This window comes from Macaca nemestrina, chromosome 16 (genome assembly GCF_043159975.1).
Source record: "Macaca nemestrina isolate mMacNem1 chromosome 16, mMacNem.hap1, whole genome shotgun sequence".
In the NCBI taxonomy this organism is placed as follows: domain Eukaryota; kingdom Metazoa; phylum Chordata; class Mammalia; order Primates; family Cercopithecidae; genus Macaca; species Macaca nemestrina.
The window spans coordinates 82,478,503-82,506,166 of NC_092140.1; the positions used below are offsets into that span (position 1 = coordinate 82,478,503).

At 45.0% G+C, this 27,664-nt stretch overlaps 1 protein-coding gene across 6 annotated transcripts; it reads right to left on the bottom strand.

The window, feature by feature from the left end:
• Positions 1-3,738: 3,738 nt before the first annotated feature.
• On the bottom strand, positions 3,739-27,451 carry LOC105491705 (stress associated endoplasmic reticulum protein family member 2). Of its 6 annotated transcripts, none has more exons than XM_011758296.2 (5): positions 27,273-27,417; positions 26,923-27,033; positions 21,449-21,521; positions 10,582-10,804; positions 3,739-4,180 (listed from the first exon to the last, which is right to left on the bottom strand). In XM_011758296.2, the coding sequence occupies exons 2-5, from the start codon at positions 27,004-27,006 to the stop codon at positions 4,123-4,125; spliced, it is 438 nt and encodes a 145-aa protein (XP_011756598.1). In that variant the 5' UTR covers positions 27,007-27,033; positions 27,273-27,417; the 3' UTR covers positions 3,739-4,122. The 6 variants fall into 6 exon arrangements, with proteins under 6 accessions (XP_011756598.1, XP_024651778.1, XP_070937455.1 ...); XM_071081355.1 differs by lacking the exon at positions 3,739-4,180 and adding an exon at positions 9,113-9,604 and having other exon boundaries at positions 27,273-27,451; XM_024796010.2 differs by lacking the exon at positions 10,582-10,804 and having other exon boundaries at positions 27,273-27,407.
• Between the last annotated feature and the right edge of the window lie 213 nt (positions 27,452-27,664).

Below are 27,664 nucleotides of genomic sequence, written 5' to 3' on the forward strand. Positions count from 1 at the left end.
TCTGCCTCCTGGGTTCAAGTGATTCTCCAGCCTTGCCTCCTGAGTAGCTAGGATTATGGCATGTGCCACCACGCCCAGCTAATTTTGTATTTTTATTAGAGATGGGGTCTCACCACGTTGGCCAGGCTGGTCTCGCACTCCTGACCTCAGGTGATCCACCCACCTCAGCCTTCTAAAGTACTGGGATTACAGGTGCCCACAGCTGTGCCCAGCTTAATTTTTGTATTTTTAGTAGAGATAGTGTTTCTCCACATTGGCCAGGCTAGTCTTGAACTCCTGACCTCAGGCGATCCACCTGCCTCGGCCTCCCCAAGTGCTGGGATTACAGGCCTGAGCCACCACACCTGGCCTCACCTGTATTTTAAATCGAGTTTTACTGGGTAACAGCCATGCTCATTCATTTACATATTGTCAATGGCTGCTTTCAAGCTACAACAGCAGAACTGAACAGTCTCGAGACCATATGGCCTGCAAAGCCCAAAATATTTACTGGCCCTTTACAGATAAAGTTTGCTGACCCCTGGAGAGAAAGTCATGGCCCATGGCTGGCAGATGGAAGCCTCAGGACCTGAAGATTTCTCAAAGAAAGGGACCTGCTGCTAAGAGCGATTAATATATGTTCACAGCTTGCAGCTGAAGCCTGATGATGGCTGTAGGATAAAGGATATCACCCAGATGACATTTTGCCTCCAAAGCTCTGGGGAACAATTGTGGAAGAACTGCAGGGATATTCTGTTAGAACGTTCTTGTGTCTGGATAGGATGAGAACTGTCTTATAACAAAGTGCAGCCCCCACGTCTGAGGGCATGTTTCTTGTGTTTAGGCACTTCCGAAGCAGGGAGCACGTTCAAGGGGCACTGGTCTTCCCAGAAACAGTGTTTGACCTGTGATGATGTCCCGGGGGCAGGGGACCTAGAAAAAGACCTTAGCCTTCCCATAAGGCACGATTCTTCTCCTCTAGAGAGCCTCAAAAGTCAAGTCAAGTAGTAAGCACCCTGTGCTCCAGTCTGGGGCCACAGATACACACAAGAACTGGAGCAAAACCAAACAAAGGGTATCATCACCACTGAGCCCCCAGGAACCCCCAGATGCTTCTGAACATCAAAGGAGAAAGACGCTCTCAGAGATCAGGTTGAACGCCGCGGGTTAGGTGTGTGACATTGTCTCTGGGTCCCTGCTTTGGTTTAATTAAACTAAGTCTGGTGGTGAATTGGTTCCCAAATGTTCATTGGTGGATGGGCGGCATCAGAATTGTCTACATCTTTTAAAAAACACGTAAAACTTCTGCATGTCTTCCTGTGAGAGTTTGATTTTCAGCAGCCTTGGGGTGGATTCCTACTTTTAAGAACTCCCCACGCCCGTCCTAAGTGATTGTGACTCCCGGTAAGTGAATGCTGACAAATTGAACCTGCCAGCATGGACATTTATTTATGAAATAAATGAACATTAATTTCATACTCTTTCTATGGATTCAAGGTGGTGCTGGATCCACAGGCTCACCTGGCCCCCCAGCTTTCCCTGCAGAATCTGCCATTGTGCCTTAAATCCCGCAAGAAGTCGCTTATCCTGTGCCGCTGGAGCTCTTGATTGGCTGTGACTGAGATGGGACTTTAAGTTCTCACCAGGATAAAAAGTGGGGTTCCGACTTTACTGCCTTCTGAACCCTGCTGATCTGTCCTCAGCCAAGGGCTTGATTTTCTTCTGAAGAGCAGTGTTTTTTCAACTGTGGTTGAAATCTGTTCATGGGTTCTAAAATCAATTGTTGAGGATGCAACCATTTAAACATTAAATAGACTAGAAATTTTTAATTTTTAATTCAAAAAATAGACTAGAAAAAAATCAGAATGCATCACGTATGGTAGGGATAAGTGGAATTCTTTCTGTAAAACTTGTTTTGGAGGGTACGTTATGCATTGGGCTGCTGTGTATTTCTTACTATGTTTCACAGGGAAACTGCTGTCCTCTGCAGTACAATATAAATCAACAATGGCCCTAACTTCCTTAAGACAGCTCTCATTTCTGCTTGCAGAGGACAGATGGAAAAAGTCACCAGGGAGGGTAGACTGCCATATACAAGTACTTCAGGGAGGCTACCTGGAAACTAACAGAAAACCAATTTGTGGATGATTGCAGAGCCTGGGGAGAGAAATCAATCTTGGACAGTCTTATGGATGGCAGCCAACAGCCCACCACGCTCAGCCCATTGCACCTGTCACCTGGGGATAAGCAGGGTCTATCTGGAACGGACTCTGGCCAGGATTCGGTTTCCCTTTCCCTGAAATGGGGATAATCACCCTCTTGACTATTGCTGTTATGGGAAAGGCCAAATTAGGAGAAAAAATTCTGTCCAATAAAGGATGAACCACAAAGCTCAGGTCAGTAATGGCCTCTATTGGTGGTTTGGGAGGTGTGCTTTTATGGGCATTAAGGGAGAAAGAGAAAGTCTGCACTCAAATCAAGTCTAGGCAATGTGGGAGTTGGAAAGAGACACGTGGGAGCACAGACCCAGTCACCTGAAGGCAAGGAGCCTTTCTTTTTCCTCCTCTTGGCAGGCAGTGTGGGCTCCTGGGCCCCAAGCAGGATCCCTTAGGGCTGATCTCTTACCACACACTGGTCTGACTCGGTGACCTAGAAGAGGATAGTCGGAGCCAACAGGATGAGGGGACAAGTTTGGAGGGCATCTATTGTGTGCCACCCTTGAGTGGCTGGAAATGTCTTCTGCCACTTTGTGAGGGGCTGGGGGCTGGGGAATGGGAGTGGCAAGGGAACACGGGGTGGTAGACTGTTCTCAGGGCTGCTGATTTTGGAGCAGTCTGACTACTCTCTTCTTAGTGGGAAAGAAAGAAGGAAGAAGGGTGAAGGGATGCTTTTGGAGGGGAGCTCAAAGGGTGGGATAAAAGCAAGCCTTCAAGAACATCACTAAAGGGTCTGAAGTGAAAGACCCCAATTAACAAAAAGCCCCCTAATTCAAACAGTGCCACTAACACCAAAACCTGTAAAGTGGTCTAGAGAGATGCTGGTCATGTCTGTCACTTTCCTTTTTAAAGCTCTCATGAAGTTAATGAATGAAAAAAATTGCTAATGCAAAGATGGAAATTAATAAAAACAAAAGCATGCTTCATATTGCAGGGTGACCACCTCTAATCCTACCAGTTATCCTGTGGCTGTCCCTGTAACTTCCTTTGGCAACACCATGCTTTGAGAAGCTGCGGGGGAGGCTGGCCAGGGAGAGGGCCTCACCCACCTATTCTGCCAGCTGATCCCCCAGAGGGCTGCAAGGCTCCTGATTTACCCAGAGCTCTGGAGTGGCTGAGGCTGGGCCCTGGGGTTGGATGGTTCTCACCAAGAGGCCTGGGACGTCTGCTCTGTGCTAAGCTCCGAGGCCGACTACAGAGGAGATAAAGACTAATTGGACCTTCGCATACATTGCACATGCCTTTTCTGAACTGAAAAAGAGAAGAACAAACAAGACAAGACAAAAATATTGGGAAAAAAAAAAAAGAAGAATCAAATGTGTAGAAAATGCAAGGTCATTAGAACTGCCCAGGGCTTCATTCAGGCAAAGATCTTGAGGGTCTGGCCAGGGACCTGCTGAGTAAATCTAGCTCTGGTTCCCCTCCCACAGATTCCCTGCCCCTCCTCCAACTGCATAACCAAGTCTCTTCACCTCCCAACCTTCCTTGAGCTATTCTGCTATTTCCTTCACTTTCATTTTCTCACTATAACCCACACATGGTATAAGGTTGAACGAAGGCATTTATTTGTAAAACCAATTCTCAATGGGGGAGAGATTGTATCCATAGAAAGTAAACCAGTGATCCTTCAGAGGGCCACATGCACGCATTAGTGAAACCAAGGGAAAAGCCAAAAAGACAGCACTGCTGCGGACGACCCGCGTGGCTACTAATCCTGCCAACAGAAAAGCAAAATGTCCTTTCCGCTTGAGAACACGGATGCACCAAGATGTCCTGTGAGAAGGCAATTTGGTCTGACATCCACGATGAAGTGATCAGGGAACAAGTGGGGGAGCGATTTTTTCTATTCCGTGTGGCCTGTTGCTTCCCGCAGAAACTGGCTGACCGCTTCCGTGGTCCTCCCCTCTCCAGTGGGAGGGAGGTGGTGTCAAATCCCTGGCCTTCTCACATGCCCATCCTTATGCTCTGAATGATCTGAAAGATAGCTGAAAGAGGAAAACACAACAGCTCAGACACCAGACTGCACACAGCTGGAAACCCAGCCCACAGTGAGCCGGGCTTCTGCAGACCCCCGGGCCCTGACGTGTTAGTTCACAGCTGATTAGATATTTCCTAACAAGGAGTTAAGTTAACAAGAGGTCAGTGAACTTCTTTAAAAAGGCAGCCTCGCTCAGTCGGCTGATGGATGCCTCAGGGATTTATAGATAACTCCTGCTAATTCCACCAGCAGTTAAGGCCAGAAATCCCTCAGGCATTGAGAGGAGATTTGGCCCCCTTCCCCAGCAAAGTTCTGGGGCTGCCTGGGAGAGGGATATGGGCTTTCGTGCAGAAACTGCACTCATTAAACAGGTCAGTGAGTCTGCCTTTTCAAAATGGCTGTGACCTGTAAAACAATCAGCCCTGTGCTGGGAAGGCAGACCAGGTGCTCTGAGCAGCCCACGGGCCGGCCTCGGGCTGCCCAGAACCCTCCATGCGTGCGTATCTTCCGGCTACAGGGAACTCTCTGGAAGGCAGCTGTCTCTCATGGAGAGCTGCACTGATTTATTCAGGGCTCAATCTTTAATAACTGGGGTTGTCAAGGGGCTGGGTAGCCTGTAAGCCCACAGAGAACTCCTGGGACCCCTGCCCATGTGGATGAGAGCTGGTTACATAGCTTCGGCCTGCTTCCAGCTACTGGGTTTCAAATGTGTCCCAGGAGAGGAAGATCCCAACTTCTTTTTCACATCTTCCTCAGTGAGCAACCTTGGTCAGTGCTGACAAAGATGATGGTAATGATAAGAGTAACTACCATGGTTTTCATCATGGTGACACTGAACATTCATGGAAAGTTGGCAAAACAAAAAATTGAATTTTTTTTTTTTTTAAGGAGGGTGGGTATTATCGCATCTAACCATGTGTAAAAACAGAATAAACACTGAGCTCTCAGGGGTCTTACCCCTTCTCGCCTTCATAAAGTCATCCTGGAATACATCCAGGATCCACGGTAAAACAGAGTTATCCAGAACCCTAGGAAACAAGTCATTCAACGTTTCATCATCTGGCGTCAGTGAGCACATTCTATGTATCAGACACCACACTTCGAGGATACAAAGAGAAACAATGCACGGAACCTTGGGGGAATTGTTCTTGGACAGCTGGGTTTTAAGGGTAGACAAACACGAATGCATTTTTTGGCTTTTTTCCCCTAAAACCACTGCACCCATCATCACTACCTTTCTGAATTATAGATACCAACATATTTCAATGCCAACTTTCCATGAATGTTCAGTGTCACCATGATGAAAACCAGTAACTGATGAGATGTGCTGTGATCTGGCTACAGAGGAGGCAGCGTTTGATCTGACACTGAAATGCTTCTGGTCAGCTGCACTTCTGGGCTCTCATTTCTGCTTCTGATCATTTTTTGGGTCTCTTTCTTCTCATCTCTGGTATTACTATACCCATCTGCAGTGGGCCCTCTACTATTATTTTGTTGCTATAGACTAAGCTGAAAACAGAAACTGTTAGAATTATGAGTCAAATCAGAGTAAATCAGCTCCATGTGAGTGTCAGGGATTCATCTGTAGATATGGTGAAGGTGTTGTTGGTTCAACAACTTGTGATATTTAATTCTGGATGTGCTCAGATGTTTTCTTAGCTCTAAGTTTGGGTTCTTGGGCAGGTCTTAACAGGGGCAGTTGGTAGATAGAAGAGAAAGTACCCTATAACAATTTATAAGCTTGCAGAAATATGTGATGTTCCTTTCCTCCCCACCAAGGCTCACAAGGAATAAAAATTAAATAAACATTCTGTATTGTGGCTCAATGGGAATGCCAGGAGGCAGCTGTATATTCAACATTAGAAAAAAAAATTACATCTACCATGCCTCAGACTTTGTTCTTGTGATCAGGGAACTATTGCTAATCCTGACCAACAAGTTGACTTTAGAGCAGAAAGTTAGGATCCGATGGAATTGGGTTGAATATCAGCTCTTTGCTGAAAAGCTGTGTGACTGGACAAATAATTAACCTCTTTGAGGCTGCTTCCTGTTCTGTAAAATGAGGATCATGGCCCCTGCAGGGCTGTCATAGGGATTAAACCACATGACGTATTGGAAGGGTCCTCACACATGGAGGACTCAGTGCCTGGTAGCTACTGCTATCATCACTGTTACCATGACTTCAACAACTGCTGCTTCTCCATGTCCCACATGCAGGCCAGCGCTTAGCACTATCTGCCACCCTACAAAGCTGTGAACTTTGGGAAATTACTACACAGTTCTGAGCCTGCTTTCTCTACCTGTAAAACTGTGGATAATAAGTACCTCAAAGGATGGCAAGGAATAAATAGGATGATGTAAGTAGATGCTCAAAAATATTACTTCTTACTTACTCTTGCCCTTAGACAAAAAATTATCAGCAGGATGTAAGTCAACAAACAGGAAACCATCGGTGTCTCAGTCCATATAGCCCCCATATTAAGTTAATTCATAACTTCAAAAGTTCTGGGTAATAATAAGAAACCGTGCAATTCTTGTTTAAGGAACTGTTACAAATCTCTCTAAAGAATCTAAGACAGGGCAGGTGCGGTGGCTCATGCCTGTAATCCCAGCACTTTGGGAGGCCAAGGTGGGCAGATCACGAGGTCAAGAGATGGAGACCATCCTGGCCAACACGGTGAAACCCCGTCTCTACTAAAAGTACAAAATTAGCTGGGTGTGGTGGTGCCAGCTACGTGGGAGGCAGGAGAATCGCTTGAACCCGGGAGGTGGAGGTTGCAGTGAGCCGAGATTGCGCCATTGCACTCCAGCCTGGGCGACAGAGCATGACTATCTCAAAAAAATAAAATAAAATAAAAATAAAAAAATAATAAAAAATCTAAGATAAAGTTTGTATGTCTCAGAACAGCGATACTGATGTTAAAATAACTTATCTAGTTCTTTGAGTTTGCTTTAAAAACTGAGGATCATTCCTGATCATAATTGAATCCATGAATTAACGTGTAAGAGTCCAGCGATCCTTAACATGTTCACAGATGAACCTTCTTGGAGACACTACTTTGAATAAAGTCTATTTTTTAAGTTCACCATTTACCTCCACAAGATAACAGTTGTGTTTATTTCTTTTTCAGTTGTATCATGGTCTTTAAGAAAACTTACACATCTTATACTAATTATATTAACTGTAATCCTGTGTACCTGCCAATACTGACCTGCAGAGTAACCTCCGCCTTCCAAATGCTGACTTTCTGAGGCGGCAAATGGGAAGGGAGCCAGCAGTGAGTTCAAAAGAGGGAAAGGAAGCGGGGAGTCTAGACCCTGACAAGTTAATAACTTAACAGTGGGTGAACAAAGCTGAGAAAACAGCAGAGCAGGCTGCAGGAGAGGAACTGTGGGCAGGCGAGACAGCGGGGAGGAGAGATGCCAAGAAAGGGAGGGACAGCAGGCATTCCAGGGCAGGCGATCAGGGCGTGGGCAGGTCCCAGAGGTTCAGAAAAGTCCAGGCGAGAGCAGGAGCTACGAGACCCACGAAGCCTCTGCATCCTCCTACCTGTGTCAAGGATCCTGGCCCTTGGTAACCTTAGATGATCCCATTTCTCGTTTTTCAACCTCCCCCTTTCAACGAAGACTTTAGGCTTTAACATGCTAGGAGCACTCCCACTGCAAAATCAAACACACCAAAGCTATATGCCTGACTCCACATCCCTACCCACAGGGCCCTCTCTTCCTCTTCACAACCATTTCTAAAGAGCTGTCTATGCTCACTTTCTGCACTCTCTTACCTGCTATTCTCGTGTCAATCCACCTCATTTTAGCTTCTGCTCTCTTCCCTCCATTGAACATCTTTTGCTAAAGTCACAAATGACTTTTGGGTCGCTTAGTGTAACAGGCGTTCTTCCACCTTCTCTTGTCTTACCCTCTACTCACCCCTGCTGGGCACTTCCTGTTGGAAACTCTCTTCCCTCGGCCTCTGTGAAACCATGGTCTTCTAGGTTCTAGTTTTCCTCCTTCTCTTGGCTCTTTCCTCTAAGCTTATTTTAGAGGAAACAATCCACTTGACCATTAAACATGGGCGCTGACATTCTGCAATGAACGTTACTAGCTTTCTTCTCATTACATTCTTCCTCCTTAGGCGATGCCTCCCAGCCCACAGTTTGAATTGCCACCTAGCTGTTGATGATGCACAAATGTGTATCTCCAGCCCTAACTTCTCTGAGCTCCAGCACACCTTCCACTATCTACTTGATATTTGCACCTGGGTGGCTCAGAGGTACCTCAGACTCAACAGGACCTTGTCATGATCTCTTCCCACTGCTAAAACTGGCATCATTATCTTCCATCTTGCATGTAGACTCAAAACACCACAGTCCTTCCTGACACCTCCAATTGATAACCAAGACCTGTGGATTTTACCTGGGAATCTTGTGATTATGCACCCTTCTTTCCATTCCTCAGAAGCCACCCTAGTTCCAAGTTACCATCATTCTCCCCAAGACCCCAGTGAGGCCCTCCCAGTGCTCGACTCTTGTTCTTCTTCCATCCTTTCTCCATACTGTAGCTAGAATTATCCTTTCAATAAAAGCAAATAATATATTGTCACTCCCGTGTTTACTGCACATCAAAAGCTTCCCGTTGCCCAGTCCCTGATGAGGCCTCCATGACCTGCACATCCTGGCCCCTGTCCAGACCTGTCAGACTCACCTTGTATCACTCTTCTCCTTGCTTGGGGCACTCCCTCATGTTTTCAAAAGCTCCCTGTTCTCACCACAGGGCTTTTTTTTTTTTTTTTTTGGAGATGGAGTCTTGCTCTGTCACCAGCCTAGAGTGCAGTAGCACGATCTCGGCTCACTGCAACTTCTGCCTTCCGGGTTCAAGCGATTCTCCAGCCTCAGCCTCCTGAGTAGCTGGGACTACAGGCACGCACCAGCACACCCAGCTAATTTTTTTGTATTTTCAGTAGAGACAGGGTTTCACTGTGTTGGCCAGGATGGTGTTGATCTCTTGATCTCGTGATCCATCTGCCTCGGCCTCCCAAAGTGCTGGGATTACAGGCGTGAGACCACAGGGCTTTTACACATGCCATTCTTTCTGTCTGAAATACTTCTACCCTACCCTATTCCCTACTTTCCTTCATCAACCAAAAGTTAATGTCTTCAGAGAAGCCTTCTTTGATCACCTGGAGCAGAGGTTCTCAGACTTGAGCACACATCACAGTCTCTCGGGGACAGGTTAAAACGCAAATGCTGGATACCTTCTCCCCAAGCCCTGGAGTTAAGGGACTGAGAATCTGTGTTTCTAACAAGTTCACAGCGGACGTTGAGATGCCGGTCCAGGGACCACACTTTGAGAACCACTTACCTGAGAGTACACAGGTCCTTTGCATTATATGATTTCATAGCCCCATGTGCCTCTTCTTTACATAGTTTCATGGCTGAAATTGTACAGTTTCATGGCTGAATTGAAAGTGTTTTGGTGTGATTACTTGATTAACTCATCTTTCTTTGCCATTAGACTACAAGCTCCAGGATAACAGGGACAAGGGATGGCACAAAGTAGGTCCTCTGTAAATATTATTGAATTACTGAAAAGTGAATGATTGCAAAAAGCACAGAGGAAAATATATTTTAAAAACCTCAAATGACTACTCTGCAAACCCAAAGAGTCAGCATCAAATGGCTGCCTTTAGATCCAAATGTCTCTAAAGCTCAGTCTTCGAAGGGGAAGTATAAGACCATAAACCCCTAAAGGCCTGAGAATGGGCCATCCCAACCCACTCTCACCCTGGGGACTGACCCTCCCCAGCTAAGAGGGAGTGCCAGAAGGACACAGGGATGACATAACAAGTGGGTCCCATAGGTAAATGTCAGAAAGCTGGAACCCTGCCAGATAACAGGAGGCTTCCTAAAGCCACTTTTATTGACAATAAATTGATGATAAAGGAGATCAAGGGAGTTGCTGAGAAGAGAGATTAAGAGAGGCCGGAAGAAGAATATCCTTTAGGAGAAGAAGACAATGTAGAAATCATACCGTTTTGCTTATTTTTCATTTAAGAAAATGAAAATGATGAAAGAGCTGGTAGAAAGCAAAGTATGGGTTCTCTAAGAAACAAGCTGAAATGTTAGGAGACAAGACATTGCAAAGTGGATCACTAAGTTCTCTAAAATAATCAGCACAAAGAAAGTCAAAAGCAAGATGCCATTTTCTGGTGGCTTCTCTAGAGATGGAGAAGAGGGAAAAAAGAGAGATGCCAGAGACAGGCGAGGGCAACAAGATGCTGTTAAAACCCAAATGTTATTAGCAAAGAATGTAAAGCTTTCTATCCTCATTAAAATAGCAGAAAGAGCTTCTGAGAGAGAGCCTCTACACCAGCCCAAATGCCCCCAGGGCACAAAGGAGGCCGCAGGTCACCTTAAGGGAGCCGATGGCTGATGAGATGTCTTCTCCAGGCTGTGCCTCTCAGATCCCGAGGATGAACTCCAGAGCAGATGAATGGCCTCAGTCTTTCGTCCAGGGCCGGCCCGTTCCTTAAACATCCCACTTGCCGGTCCTGGGTGGGGGTGACTCCCTCTGGATGTTACAGTTTTGAGAAAGTTCTGGCAGTCTCCAGGAAAGGCCAATTTATGTGGTTGACCTGCAAATATGGCGAATTCAAGTCTGTCCTGAAGCAAGTGTCCGGGGGGTGAGTGGGGACACCGGTGGCCCAACCAAGAGGTAGCCTGTGGCTGGGTCAGGTCTTTCTCCATCTGGGAGCAAGAACCAGGATGGCTGCACATCAGGAACCTCTGGAAAACACACTTTTTCTGGCAGGAAAAATAGGGGATGTTTTAGCAGGAGCTTTTTTCAATACACAGTCATATGCTAAAGGCCTAAATTGGTGGAAAACTTTTGCTTCATAGAACTTTCAGGGAAACCGTAAGAGAGAGGGAATGCAGGGTAATGGAAAACAGATGGGTTTTAGAGTCTGAAAGAACTAGATTTGGGGACTAGCTCTCTCACTTTTTAGCTATGGGACATTGGCCAATTTCTTCTATGAGCCGCAGTTTCGTGATCTGGAAAAATGAGTGTAATGGCATCTTTGCAGGGACTGTGTGACCAGAGGAGAAGATGTATGTGTAGGGCCTGGCATTACAAGAAGTCAGTCCTCAATAAATGGTAGCCAAAACAGTTGTACAAACAGATCTTGCTCACCCTCATGGGCTAGTTTATAAATAACTCTTTCTAGACTTAGAGAAGTTCTAGCTATCCCTGCAGAGGTGACACCACTGACTCTCTGGTTTACAAACCCTATCCTTTACCTATCCAGGGGGGCCGCTGGTCTTGGCTCATGGAGGTTCCTCAATATCTCAGTGCTATGTTCACCCACTACAAATTTTCTCACCATCAACAAGCAAAGCTATCAAAATAGGCAAAATTTTATTTCTTCCCTCTTAAGCATTCAGAGCTTTGGTGAGGACCTTCCCAGGGAGATGGAGAGGTGGGAAGGCAGTGTGAGCCAGACCATAAACATAATTACAAGAACAGCAAACACTTACAAAGCCAACACTCTCACTCTACTAAACATTCCACATGCATTGCCTCAGTTAATCCTCAGGATTAATAGTCCTGAGGGTCCCAGGAGTTAGGAACCAGTACCATTCTCTTTTAAGAAGAGAAGAACTGAGGCTTAGATTCGGTGTAAGTATCTTAGACAAGGCTACATAGCTAGTAGGTGGTTTCAAATCCACAAAGTCTGGCCCTGAAGCTGTAGCTCTTAGCAACCATGTTAACTTCCCCGCTATGGCATGTGCACATGCTAAGGTGCTGGTTTTCACCCAGTACACCACAAAATACAGACCTTCCTCAAATTTTGTGTCCCCAAAAGATTTCAGAGAGCAGCTAACAGTTCACAGAGAAATGTTTCTTAGTTGTTGCAAAAGGCTCCATTCTGGCTCCTCAACCTTTGGGCTCAAAGACAGTTTGCCACAAAACTGGTGGCCACACAGGGAGTGGGAAGAGAGAGCACTGAAAAGAATGTCTCTGGCCTCTCATATGTCCCTGGCATGTTTGTGACTTGTACTTTTCTTCTTCCACACCATCCTTAACAGAACAGCCAGTCCTGGGGAAAGTTCGGGTGTGGTCCTTCCAGAAATGGAGAGGCCTCCAGCACATTCACACAGGGAGAGACCTGGACCATCCAAAACACAAGGATGGGAGAACGGGAGGATTCAGGCCCTGCCAAGGACATCTCAGAGAATCACTTCTTCACATCTGTTCTGAAAAGGCTGTCCTGAAAAAGGACCTGTCTGTGACATGCTCTCTCTCCCCTCCCCTGCCACGCAGCAGGCAGAGGCCCTGGAGAATACAGGGGGAAAGTGCCGCCTGTTAACTGACAGATGAAAGGAATGTCCCTGCCCAGAAACGGCAGAGCGACTCCCAACGGATGGTGCCTGATAAACCTCGCAGGCTCTTTGTTGAAAGGCATTAACTGCAATAACAGAGGCCAGCCCTGGAGCCAGGCACAATTTCCTATTTGATGGGCAAAGAGAGTCCAGATGTGTGCTCCCTTCTGGGGATGAGAAAGTCATAATATCCAGCAACATAGGGAGGTATACTATACACACACACACACACATGCAAGCATGCATATGCATGCATATACATATGAACACATTCATGAACACACTAACACAAACACATTCACAAATACACACACGGAAACAAACACACACAAAAAACCCACATATACAAACACACACACAAATGCAAACAGAAACATACACAGGCTTCACTTCAACCAGAACAGCTGCTCTTTCATTTATTTCTCTCTGAGATTTGAACAAAGTTCTGCAGCTTAAAAAAAAAAAAAAAGACCAAAAACCACTAGTCTAGATTTTTTTTTAAAACACATTTTTTTTCCTGCTTATAAACGTAATATATGCTGACTGACAAATTTGGAAACTATAGGAAACAGTGAAGAAAATAACAGTCACTAGTTAATCCTGTTACCCCAGAGGCTTCCCTTTGATGGGAAATAAACATTTGTCAGTTTCAAGAATAGCCAGCCTTTAGTCACCATTAAAATTCTCATAATCTCTAATTAGGAAATGAATATCAGGGTTGGCCAGAGAAAGAGAAATAAAATTGAAATTAGGAATACATGAGGAAGAAACAGTCTGAGGGAGGGAACTGGGGCATGGTTGGTATTTAAGAGTTTCTCTCTGAGAGTCAAAGGATGATGGGAATTAGATGGTGACTCCATTGATGCTGCCTGAAACTATCACTGAGGCATCAGGACAGAGAGAAATACAACCGCATTGCAAAGAGTGCCATCTCAGATTACTGCATCCTGTCAACGTAGGGTATCACACCCAAGAATTCAGAAAGGGTAAATGATACTGTAAGACCACAAGAAACATGTATAGGCTGACTCTAAATAAAATTATCCAAACAGGTAGCATATTAAGGAAAAGACCTCATTTCACCAAGTCCAGGAGGCATTCTGGTCAAAGAGGAAAGTTGGAAATGTCGAAGACAGTTATCTTGTGAATACTGTGGCAATAACCTTATAAAAAATTTAGGCTAAGGATAGCAAAGATGAGAATGTGGCGCTGTCAGCCATACCGTGTTCAAGACAGACATTACCAATTAACTGCAGCCCACTTTCCCACTAAGCATTGGTACAGCCTGAGAGTCCTCAGTAAGGCTCATGCAAGAGCTGGGGACAAAAGGGAAAGTAAACACCCAGAGGAGAGGGCTCTGAGCACAAACAGCAGTGACTAGGTCCATGAATGGGCTGGGGAAGCGTGTCAAGTCTGCAAGTGCCTTGAGAAGATAGCAGTTGACCTATCTGTGTGACAGTATCTTTGTGGGGAACAGTCTCAGACAGACGTTCCAGCTAATGCTTGCCTCTGAGTCTTGAGATAAAAGCAAGCATTCTTCAGAAGCTCTCAAACAGCTCTGCAAAGAGGCAGGTTTCAAAACCCGGGACTGGCAGAGCCAGGATGAGCTGCTTACCTGGAAACCAGCCCCACTGCCTGCAGAAATGGAAGATAATACTTTTAGTAAAGGGGGAGAGAAAAAAAGCACAAAGTCTCTTATGAGGGCACTGAAATCCCTTGGCCTTTGATGTTGATCCGGGTCCTAGCAGATCAAGTGGAGACAAATCCAGCCAGTTAAACAGGCTCAAGCAAAACAAAATCCCAGGCTAAGGTTTGACAAGAAGTTTATGGCCTGTTTGGGTTAATAATCTCAGCAGACTCATAACAGGTATTGATTAAGAAATAGGTTTTTGATTTCTTACATAATCTATATATTAATAAAACTGTCTGGGTGTGGTGGCTCACAACTGTAATCCCAGCACTTTGGGAGGCCGAGGAGGGTGGATCACTTGAGGCCAGGAGTTTGAGACCAGCCTCAACAACAGGGTGAAACCCCGTCTCTACTAAAAACACAAAAATTAGCTGGGCATGGTGGCGCATGCCTGTAATCCCAGCTACTTGGGAGACTGAGGCAGGAGAATCACTTGAACCCAGGAGGCAGAGGTTGCATTGAGCTAAGATGGTGCCAATGCACTCCACCTGGGCAACAGTGAGACTCTGTCTCAAAAAAGAAAAAAAAAACTGGTTATCAAATTAAACAAAATGAAACGAGATATAGCCCTGAGATGTTCTAATTGGATAATACCATGTCTCAGAAGAATATACTATTCCCAAAGCTTTTGTATCTCATAAAGATAACTTTTACAGCAAAAGAGTGGTGGATTGGGGTTGCTTTAAGGAAATGAAACTCACGTTTTTTTTTTCCTGATATTCAAGTTAAAGGACAAACTGCTTTTCATTGATTGTGATCTGCATGTTGGTGTCCCTTCTCCCTCTGTGGGGAAGACTTGACGCTTTATCATGTGGGAAAACAGTCTCATGCACCCAAAGTGTTATCACTCACATTGCTTCCACTCATCTGTGGGGTGAAGAGGCAGGGCCCATGGCTTGCTGAGAGACTGAGACCCATGTGAGAGGTCGAGTCTGCAACTGAATGTACAGCCTGGAAGGATGACAGGTGTGTGCAAGTTGAAGCACCCCACAGCACAACCAATAGTCACGTGGTACCACTGTTTCCCATGAGGGCTACAGGGACAGAGGTGGTGGTGACTGTAGCTGCAGGCTTTGAGCTTGCTATGGGCCTGCACTTAGATCCCCAGAGCCACTCAACGCCAGGACACCTTGGGAGGGCTGCTCATTATCCCCATTTTCTTGATAAGGGAATCAATACCAAGAGTAAACACCTTGTCCAAGGTCATTCAGCTGACAAAAGTGAATCTAGGCTCGGAGCTGACATCTGGCAGATCCTGAAACTATCCTCCCTTCAGAGGCCTCCTATTCTATGAGTGCCAACTGGTCAGTTTTCAAAGCAGTCCCTTGCCTAAGAGAACTTTTGCAATCATGGAAAGTAGAAATTTGCTTATTCTGAAGAGGGTGTATTTAGATAACCTCCCCAAACTCCCTCTCACCAGGGCAATGTATTAGAGGTTGCCACCAAGTGCCTAAGACAGAACAGGGCTGGGCTGCGCTCGGATCTGGGTGGGGGCGTGGGGCAGCCCCGGGAGGTCTGTTGCTCCCATCTGGCTTTGCAATGAGGGGTGGCATTCCCTGAGTGTGTGTTTATGCCAGGGGTCTCTGGGTGCCTGGACTGCGTCCCCTCACTACTCTCCCAGTCCTCGTTCCTTCCTTTTCATTATCTTGCTCTTACTAGGATGGCAGGCATGAAAAGCACATGCAGAGGAGGAGGAAGCCACAGGAGAGAAGCTGAGAAACAGGAGGCAAGTGATTGCAGTGACCCCCGACTCTCTATAAGAAAGGGGTCCTGTAGACTTTTTACAGGCTTGTTAAGCTGTTTTTCCACATAAAACGTAGAAAGGCTGACCAATAAGTGAGCACATACTTAAATGCCAGCTTCTTACCAGTCCTAACTCTTTCCCAGAAGACAGCCAGAAAAACAGATAAAATGTGCATTCGTTACTGTCTGCCTGACCTGAATATTTATTTACCCTAGGTACACTGGCACTATTTCTAAAAAGAGCACTTCGCCCAACCAATCATCAATGAGAAAAGTGGGTTAATAGAGTAAGGTAATGAAAGCAAGTGAGACTTTCAAGAGACTCACATCAATGATCAACGCCTTTATTAATACTAGAAGATTTTGCCTTTTTCCTTAGCATCTGCATAAAAACACACAAAATAAGAGTAACCAACCACATGAACTCAAAGAAAGGCCATATGACCTCCAAGGTCCCACTGGAACTTGGTGAAATGGAACTTGAGCCTGGCATAGGGGTGTATCTTGTTCAAAGGAGAGCTAATAGAAAGGAATAGGAAAAGGGCCTATCTGTCTGCAAAGATGTGGAGATCCTACAAGACACTCCAGTGCATTTGGCCTGACTGTTGCAGGCCAGGGCAGGTGTGCGGGTGCAGGTGTGCATACTGCAAACAGCTAGGCAGACGTGAGATGTAGGGAATTTTCCTATTTCAGATTACAAAGCTGGAACAGAGGTGAGACAGACCACTGATGAGGGCTTCAACTATCCTAGCACCTACCAGAAAGCTCATTACCTAAAACAAAGCAGCTGACAAATGGGCTAGACTTGAGGACCATACATTCTTTTAAATGTAGAGAAAAGATGGGTAGGCACTTACGGCCTGTGACCCTAAAACGGGAGAAACTCAAGAGGGAATAGTCGGCTCTGCAAGATGAAATGAATCGTGACTAATCCCCGAGAAGTGGCAACAGGGACAGATCTAAAGGAGCTATTGTGTTTCTCATGACATTTTCTGTTTAGAAAAGGACGTGTACAAAGATAGAAGGAAGGGCACGGTACCAAGGACAAGCTGAGAAGAGTGACACATTTCTGTGAGAACTGTGCCCGACTTGAGCTGAGGCTTACAAAAAAATTGCTAAAGTTGGCAAGAAAAAAAAAAACGGTGGTGGTAATTATTTTTAGTTATGATTAAAAAAGGCATGAGGCCCATTGCTTAGGGATCATGATAGCATGTTAACAGAAGACAGAGAAAGTAAGATGGCTCAAGTCTCGTTTCATGTCTAACCTCTCCATAAAAGCAAAATGGCTTTATAACCAGAAAGCTTTAAATCAGCATCATTGAAAGAGCCCTGGGCGGCTGGGCGCAGTGGTTCACGCCTGTAATCCTAGCACTCTGGGAGGCCTAGGCGGGCGGATCATGAGCTCAAGAGATCAAGACCATCCTGGCCAACATGGTGAAACCCCGTCCCTACTGAAAAAAAAAAAAAAAAATTAGCTGGGCATGGTGGCGGGCGCCTGTAGTTCCAGCTACTCAGGAGGCTGAGGCAGGAGAATCGCTTGAACCTGGGAGGTGGAGGTGGCAGTGGGCCAATATTGCGCCACTGCACTCCAGCCTGGTGAGAGCGAGACTCTGTCTCAAAAAAACAAACAAAACAAAACAAAACAAAAAGAGCCCTAGGCACTAAGGGCAGGGGCTGTGGTATGGCAATAAGAGTGGGTCCTCTCGGGCTCTTTCATCCAAATCTCCAGGCCCTGCAGGCTCACATCCCATGGCCCTGCACAAACCTCCAGAGAGGCAGAGCTAACATACTTAATCCCTGGGAAACCGCTGGAGACCAGGAGAGTTCCAAAAGATGCTTGTTAGCAAATGTCCCAATTTACCCAAGAGGGAAAGATACAGGTCCTCCTGTATGGGCTGGTAAGCCAGGCAAAAGTTTAGGCCATATAATAGTTTTTTAAGCCCTTCAAAAAGGAAGAGATGGGTTTTGAGAGTTGGCATGGGTTTGAGAGGAATAAGCCAGGCCAGTGACTTGACTGGCTTTCTCGCTTATAGGCTGCCTAAGGGGGCAGACTGGAGAAGGCTACAGTGTATCTTGAAGCCGATATACATCTTTATCTACTTAGACCCTTGACAACACAGGTGGCATGGTCACCGGGCTCAGGGATGCCTGAGAGTAGGCTTCGGCCATTCTGAGCACCTTATAGTCTTGAGCCCAGCACATTCTCTGAAGCCACCATGCCACCGCCACATAGTGTTCCCATGCAGAGTCACCTTCCTCACACCCTTTGGCTGGCTGTCTGTTCTTCAAGACTCCGCTCAAACAGCACCTCCCCTTGGAGACTTTCTCTTCTGCTGAGTACGATTTAGAAGTTCCTTATCCACGCTGGCCAAGCACCCTGTAAACTCGGCTGTCACTATCGCAGTGTGCTTTCCCTGGGCTGCAACTGACAGTTTCCTTATCTGCCTCTCCCAATGCCTGCAAGCACCCAAACGGGATTGTATTTCCAAAGCCCAGCACGGTGCCGGGCACAGAGGGGGACCCTCAAGACATGATGATTGCTTGCATGAGTTTTGCTTAGAGGCTCAAAGTCAACCTGAAAGCGGTTATCTCTAATTGTGTTCTGTGTGTTTCTCCAAGTCTAGACTTTTATCAGTGACTTGGAAGAATAATATACTTTCAGAGACCATAATGTTGGGAGAAAAGGGTAAGTAGATGAGAGGCTCAAAGTTCAAGGTCTGATAATCTACAGACTGGTCATACAGCCTGAAAACATAGCTAACTTTTTTGTACAGGTTTATTATCTTGATTTTCCTGTGGTATGATAAAGGCATAGCTTTGTTTTTATTTTGTTCTTAGTTGAATACCAGAGACAGATCATCTGAGGCAATGCATCACAGATGAATATGTAGGTATTGATGGAAATACTGCATTAATGTACCATACTCACTGCAATTTTGCACGGTGCTTGGACTTATGCATTACTAATGAAGGACAATACATGAATATCTCATGTAATGTCACTGACCATATTATATATTATAATGTAATAATTCATTTATTATACATGTTCATCTATGTTTCTGAACTTTATGGACATGGCATTAAAAGATAAATGATAACCAACAATGAAATTTTAATAGAAGTAATCATTCTTCTTTGAGAATAAAAAAAAGTAATAAAGTTTTATATTAGGTCTCAAAAAAGGTCAACTAGATATCTACAGTATGAGGAACATCTGGCTTTATCCATCCATCCATCCATCCATCCATCCATCCATCCATCCATCCATCCATCCATCCATCCTGAGCGCTATATGCTAAATACTAAACTAATTAAATGAAAAATAAACACTGCCTCCCCTGAGCTTATATCCTACTGGAGGGAAATGAACCTAAGCAAGTAAACTAAATAGCTGCAACTGCCAATGAGGGCTATGAGTAAAATCAAATAATATGTGATGGAGACAGGAGAGACTTTGGGATAAAGGGGTATGTAGACGTGTCTCCAGGGTTGCAGGAAGTTTATGTAAGGAAGAGCTGGGTGGCACTTGGCTGGCCGTCAGCTAGAAGTGAGTCAAGGATGTGCTGCAACTGTTAAAAAGTAACTGCAAGGCTGGGTCACATTAATAGAGGCAGAGTGGTGAGCAAAATCAAGAGCAGTGACAATCCTACTGCTTCTGTGGTGGTCGCACTGCTTCTAGACCACCTTCTGCAACTGTACATGCTATACTTTTTTTTTCTTTAATTGAGACAAAGTCTCGCTCGATCGCCCAGGAAGGAGTGCAGTGGTGCCATCTCGGCTCACTGCAAGCTCCGCCTCAGTGGTTCAAGCGATTCTCCTGCCTCAGCCTCCTGAGTAGCTGCGACTACAAGTGCGTGCCACCACACCCAGCTCATTTTTTTGTATTTTTATAGAGACAAGGTTTCACCATGTTGGCCAGGATGGTCTCGAACTCCAGACCTCGTGATCCTCCCCGCCTCGGCCTCCCAAAGTGCTGGGATTACAGGTGTGAGCCACCGTGCCTGTGGCGTGATCCGTGGTTCATGGCAACCTCTGCCTCCCAAGTAGCTGGGATTACAGGCATGCGCTGCCAAATGCTATACTTTAAGAAAGTCATTGAGCAGATCCAGAAGAGGAGTCTAGAAACCACATCTTATGAGGCAAGGTTGAGAGAATTAGGGAAGCTTAGTTTGCAAAAGGAGCCACCAGGCAGTCATCTTTAACATATCTGATGATTCAAGGTGCTTAGAGAAGAACGAGTCTATTCTGTGTTATCCTAGGAATTCAAATCTGAACAACTGAGAAGAAGCATCGTGTAATTTAAAACAGGAGAGACATTTCTAATAGAATTCCAGCTGTGCAGAAATGGAATGGGCTTTTGAAGAAGTGAGCACCCCATCCTCAGAAGTATTCAAACAGGGATTGGGTAAACAGCTGTTTAAAAGACGTCCTTAAGGATATTTCTTTGGGAATAGAGTAGAACTGTGTTTCTTTGGAAGATTTTCTCATCTTGGAATGACAAATCATCTTTAAAATATTTGAGCCACAAGCAACAATAATGCCAAGTACTTTGGATCCTTCCTTCCTCCTTAGAGTTTCTGCTTCTTTGGAAGAGTGGTCTCTTGAAGATAAAAGGAACTGATCCATCTTAAATTTTTTTTTAAATTTTCATGATTTTAGGTTCGAATGCATGATTCATCTTTAGTCATGGGCTTCTCCTGTCACTGGGGCAGAGGCTGTCTTGCTGGGAGGCCTAAGCCTGAGCAGGAAGATGTGGACCTCCTGCCTTCCTGCCCTCAGTAACAGTGAGCTGATGGAGGGTGGGAATCCCTAAAGGCATATGCTGTGTGGTTAGAAGAAGTGACCTCCACTCACAAGGACTTCTGAGACCCAACATATGGGGATCAGGAACCATGTCAAGGCTAGTTCAGCATGTAACTAGAAACAATGGTACAATGCTTCTGCTCATCTTCCCTGCATTTGTGTGTGTGCGTGTGTATCTGCATGTGTGTAAGTAAAGCTCTCAACTTGCCACCTTACAGTATCAGGTGACCCACACCTTAAGTCTTGGGTCAAAGGCTCAGTTGTATCTAGGAGTTCTGGAGAACTTTCTCATAAGGCATAAGGCCTCTCCCTTTCTCTGGAATGTGGATTTATCACAGGCAGACAGGTGTTTCACCTTCTGTTCCAATGCCCTTTTAAGGCTATGTCTGCACAAAAAGACTTACTGAACTCTACAGTGTATACAGCCACTTTACTCAGTGTAATCATTTTATGATTGGGATTTGATAGTGTATCAATTCTGTCTCTACCTATATTTGGAATAGAAACTAAATCAAAACCCATTAAGATTAAGGTTTAAGGCAGTGGTAAACTTGAATCCCAGACCAACATGTTTTTCATCTATTTGCTTTGTGAAGAAAACACGTTTTTCAAAGTCCAGCGGAGAACATGGGATATAAGTTCAGTGAAACTCCCATACCTGAGCCACAGACAACAAAAACAAACAGTGCCAACAGCCATGGTCCCACAGGATATTTCTCCTCTTGCGGCCTCTAAAAGGGAATGGGAAAAAGTAAGATTAGGTTCATTGACTCAAGAAACTATTTGAGTATCACTAGGCATTGTGCTAGGTGCTAGGGATTCTACTGTGAATGAGACAGACTTGATTTCAATCCCTCAGTGGACAGATATAGATGGATGAATTCCATTAAAAGGATTGAGATAGGTTTGCAAAAATTCATCAATAACCTTATTAACATCCCTGTAACTCAGTGAACTGTAACTGGGGACAGATATGGTATGAATACATAAACCCAATATGATGATTTAGGAACCAAAATGATATTAATAATAATTTTGCATCTGCTGAAGGTATGCTCCGTGCCAGGCACTATACTAGGCAGTCTGTATTCATTATTTCTGGCAAGTATTATTATTTCCATTTCGGAGTTGAGAAACTGAGGTTCAAAGTTTGTTAACTTGAGCAAGAGCTGGGATTCAAATTTAGGTCTGCCTCATTACAAAGACTGGGTGTTTTCCATGAACAGATTCGATATTTAGGTTCTGCATCTGTGAATTCCAAGCAGGATCAGAGATCACAGACATTTTCTCAAAACCTTTTACATACCCCCAAATTAGGAAGTCAGTACAGTGGAAATCCTTGGAACAATAGAAGCACCACAGCAATCGTAAATGGTTATGAGTGAAGCAGTATTTTGTAATAAAACTCCTAAGCCTTAATAAAGCTAGAAATTGGGATAGGTCTCTGAATTCTCTGGGAAGCAGAAGGTGACTGTCCAAACTGCATGAATGAAGCCCTACAGACCTCCTGCTTTTTTCAAACCAAAAGCACAGACAAAACACCTCCAGGTCTATGTGCAGGTGGGGCTTGGTCCTTAAACCCAAATCCATCAGAACAACAAATATTTTCTGACAGATGCATCAGAAAAGAAGTAAACTTCTCAGAATAGGAGACTGGAAAAAAAAAAAAACAACCCAAATAACTCACTAATTATTTTCTGATTAGCTTGAAAAATAGGCTGCATTCAATACACATTAAAGAATTCACATGCAAAACACACAAAGAAAAACGTGTTGTTGGAGTGGAATGTTCACAAGTATTGATTTGTGGTTGATATCATAAAACCCAATTCCAGATTTCAATTAAATGTTGTTGACATTTAAACATTATATTCAACATTGTAAAATACGGGCTAAAACGTATGTTCATATCCATACAAATATGACAGCTTGACATTCAGACTGAAGGTATGTAATTGTGTTTCAAAAAAAAATGAGTGGTGCTATCATCAAGGATGTAAGTTTTTGAAATGTTGAACAAATTTTAGTAATGTTTCCAACAAAAATTTCTTTAAAAAAGGATAATCTTCCTCTGATTTTCTCTGCAGTTGCTTTCTTGAAAATTTATCATATAGTAAAACTGCAAAATCTATGATGTGTCGTATTTAGATATAAAATTAAGTTCTAGGCTAATGTAAATATAAACTGGCTTCTCATCTAAAAAAGGAATTTATTTTATCATAGATAAAGGCAACAGTTCTTTAGTTTTCAGCTTACCAAAGAGCCCTTCTATTTTGCCTCACTTGGGTCTACTTGTCACTTGTATGGCCATATACTTTTTCTTGATAACATGTGCCACAGTTTGTAGGTCTGTATTTATTCCTGTGATAGTGTGTTTAATATCTGTCTCTCTATGAGACTGTAGACCCCACAAGGGCAGGGACTATGTCTTGTTCATGTAGTAATGTATAGAAATGCCTGGCACAGAAGTTAAACATAGGGGATAATAAACGTTCATTGAAAAACAAATAAACGTACAAGTTTCATTAAATAAGATTTCTTAGGTTAGGCAGAGTAAACGCAGGTTCTAGGAAGGATATTGTCTTTTTAGTAATACTTCCTAATTGGTGTAGGATTATCCCTGTATCTCTCCTACACAAGAAATATGGATTAAAGTGTCAACTGCAGGTAGACTGTGACTAAGGATTAAGACATTCACTTCTCTGTTCTTGACTAAGCCTGTATCTACCACCACTCACATGCCGGCAAGTCACACTGCAAAGGAATCAGTGGCTGCTCTTAATCAGATGAGGACAAAATCAGTCTTAAATAATTGCGTAAGGTAACTGTGCCATTTTTTGGCCCTTAAGGCCAGGCCAAGATCAGATCCGGTAAACAACATTCATAAAGCTACCTGAACAAAGTGTGACATTCGCCCTTCCCACCCTCTTCCACCACCTACCCAGGAACTTGTCACAGTTGTCCAGAAACCTGTTCTGTTGCTGTTGTGCCACTAATGCTATATAAAAAGATTCATTTTATCTCTATTTCCAGTAAAGCTAATAAGTGAATTCAGGAGCCTGTAATGAATTATTTGCCCAGGACAGATACCAAACAGAGTCCTTTATTTTTCTTATGCAGAAAAAACAGATGATCAGCATGTAGAGCTTGGAGCATATAACACAAAAACCTTTTGGATGACATTCTCCAGGGAATCAACATTATTTAGGGACTTTGGCTGATCAGAGTACCTATATATCTTTTTTTGACAGCTTTGGGTGACCGCTTTTTAGAAGGGGTGCGCAGCACAATCCCATTGGGACAATTCACATAAACCTGACTCTATGGCTGGAAAAGGTTGGGAAAACTAGTAGCAGTTCTGCAAATGACATGGTTTATTCCAAACATGAGTTTGCTACTTCTTGAGGCTCCAAAAATGTCAGGGAATGGCTTTCCCTGTGATTAAGATACCAGTAGAGTAACTCAGAACTCTGAAATTTAAATTCTCCCTTCATTCTGGAGAAGTTACTACTGTATAATCACAAAATGATTATTCCAATTCTCTGTTTTTCTTTCTTTCTTTCTTTTTTTTTTTTTTTGACGGAGTCTTGCCCTGTCACCCAGGCTGGAGTACGGTGGCACGATCTCGGCTAACTGCAACCTCTGCCTCCCGGGTTCAAGCGACTCTCATGCCTCAGCCTCCCGAGTAGCTGGGATTACAGGCACCTGCTACCATGCCTGGCTAATTTTTGTATTTTTAGTAGGGACGGGGTTGCACCATGTTGGCCAGGCTGGTTTTGAACTCCTGACCTCAGGTGATCCGTCCGCCTCGGCCTCCCAAAGTGCTGGGATTACAGGCATGAGCCATCGTGCCCGGCCTTGTTTCTTGGATTAGTCTGCTATCTGGGAGAATAATATTAATTTATCCATAAGCTATTAGCTAATAATAAAATACTGAATCATCTGCATACAATTAAAGAAGTTTATTTCTGAATAATTAGTCTGAATTTTCAGTTGGAATCTATACATATGTTCCCGTTTAATGAATTTCATCCTGAATAGTGATCTTTTGCAAGTTACTTTTAACAAAGTATAATCATATTTGACTTGTAATTAAGAAAATGAGATTTAGGATTTATCAAGTTTCTCTTTGAAAGAAAATTTCATTTTTCTATTGGATAATAATCTATTTACAATAAAGTTAACCAAAATTCCCCCAACCAATGCAAAGCAAACATTGATTGCGACTTGGTCTGGAAACCTTTCATTACAAATTTAGCCAGGTCATTTAAAAACTCTTATAGGTGCAAGGCACTATGAGAGTTTCTTGGCGGCCATCCCATGACATATTAGAGCATATTAAAATGAACTCACACTGAACATTAAATATAATTTAAATGTAGCTCTGAACATTGAGTTGAATGGCAGGTGACTGGTACCTTTTCCAGGTATTTAAACAGTGTTTTCCCAATTTTTCCATTTTCTTCTTTTATTTTGGAGCCAATAATTTTTGTTTGGGTCCCAAACGTTTTCTAGTCTTTTGGAAGAACTTGAGGTGGCAGACACTGAGTCTACAGAACCTAATGGATAAAACAGCCTTAGAAATTAGTTCTTGTTTTCTTCTTATTTTTGTAATCAGATAAGCTGTCAACTGAGATCTGACAACTGAACTCTGTTTTTTTAGTTCATGAAAAAGAGCCACGTGACTAGTTATTTTTCACCGTGTCAGTTAGCAGGTCTGATCCCTTGAGAAGGAAGAATTGATCTCTTAGGGATATAAAACCCTGCATGCCTTAACATCAATTATAAGTTGCTTCTCAATGTCAACCTGGGCAGCCATTTTTTTTCCTCAGTAAAAATAGGGAAAATATAAATCAATGTAACAAAATGGTTCCAATTTGATGGCATCTTGACATTTGCTGCCCTAATCACAACTAAGTGATCTAATTCCTAAATGAGAGAATTTTAAGGATTACTTAGGTCTAGAGTTGTGTATAAAGCTCTAAGTAGAGTTGAGTTTGATCCTAGAGTTTCTCTACCATAATACTGCTTGGTTTTGCAAGAATTCTGGTGTGGTGATTACAGATCTAGCTTTTTGCTTAGTTAATCAAACCAGTATAGTTTCTTCGGCTAAAAGGAATTGATTCATCAAATCTGCAAGCTTTCCCAGCCAAACTCCAAGCTTCAGCTGGATTTCCACTTAACTGTATGGGGTAACAGATCCCAGGCGCCTTTGCTCATATACTTGGAGACCAACTTCGCCAAACTACCCATGCGACTCATGCCTCTGAATGTCCAAAGTCACAGGCCTTGCATTTTCTGTTGAAGATAATCTGCTTTGCTAAAAGAAACTCCTGAGTGTAACGCACAGGTTTTACTTAAAAGTCCAGTTACAAACCTTTAATTTACAGTTCTAGGGACACCGAACGCCTGACAATAAACTGGTCTCTAAAGTTATACCATCAGAATGAGTCTGAATTCACCGAGTGGAAGGAATAGTAATGCTGCCCTTAGACTTTAGCCTAGGGGCTGAGGGAGGTTTCACTGGAAGACAGGTAAAAGAGAAAAAGGAGGCTGGAGAGAATATGGGTCCAAATCTCACTCCCCATTTTGTGCCCTTTCAACATCTCCATGGAAACCCTAACAAAGGGTCTGGAAAGAAACCTGATCCTGGTGCAAGTCTGTTGGGGAGCGAAAGCAGGAGTGGAGTCTGGGAGGAGGAGATGAAAAGTGGCCTCCATTTAACCATTGATTCATTCATTCAGTCATTCAACAAACGGTCGAGAACATACTAGGTTCCAGGCTCTGTGTCACGCAGTTGACTTAACTGGCCCCTAAGGATGAGGCTTTCCATCTTTCCCTGGGACAAGGCTCAGCTGTCTCCTGGCGGGGAGGAGGGCTCCTCTGCACCTCCCTGGTAGCCAAGCGGCCACTCCCAGAGGGGCCACGACCAACCAGGGCCCTCTCCGCCCACGAGGACGCCAAGCGGACCGCGCCGCCCTGAGCCCAGCTCTCAGCCCACACTCTGCAGGACCCCGCAGAAGGGGCGGGCCGGGAGCAGAGAGGCCGGACCCTGCGCCGCTACCCGCCCGGCCCCGCCCCCACCCCGCCCGGCTGCCCGGCTCGGCCCGGCGGGCGCCGACCCCGCCTTACCAGGGTTTTGGCTACGTTCCCCCTCTGGGTGATGTTTTTGCTGTGCTTCTCGTTAGCCATCCGGATCCGCTGTTTGGCCACCATGGCTTGGGCGCTCTGAAATGCTCCCACCTACAAGGATCCCCCACGTTAGCTCCTGCGACAGGGCCGAGCGCGTCCCGCCGAGGCCCCCGCGGCCCACCCGGGCGCTGCAGGTGGCAAGGCGCGGCCCGGAGCCACGCGCACCCCGCTCCCCGAGCCCCGGCGAGCCGGCTCCAGAGAGAGGCCGCAGCCCGGACGGAAGTAATCTCTCATCTCAGGAAACCCTCTCCGACTTCCTCGCCATCCTTCCGGTCCCCGCAACTACCTACCCCGCGCGGCCACCGAGGCAGGCGCGGCCGCGCGTCCTCCCGCGCCGACGGGCCGGAGCGCAGCGCGCAGAGCTGGGGCCCTGCAGTGTCGCGGTCCTGCAGCCGAACGCTGCGGGGCCGAAGGTTCGGGCGACCAAGGCGTTTGTGAGCGCGTAGGAGACAGGGGCGCGGCCCCTCCTGAGTTTGTCGGCGGGGGACCCACCCCAGGCCCGGGGAAGGGATGGGAGCGGCCGCACTTCAGGCCAGGCCGCGCGGTCTCCCCTGCACCGCCGCCCCCTGGACGAGGGCTGGACTCAAGGCGGTGGTCAGGGACTTCAGAACACAAGTAGAACCAGGCCAGGGCAGGGCCCGCGCTGCCCGGGTATGGCCCACCAAACGAACGTTCTCTTTAA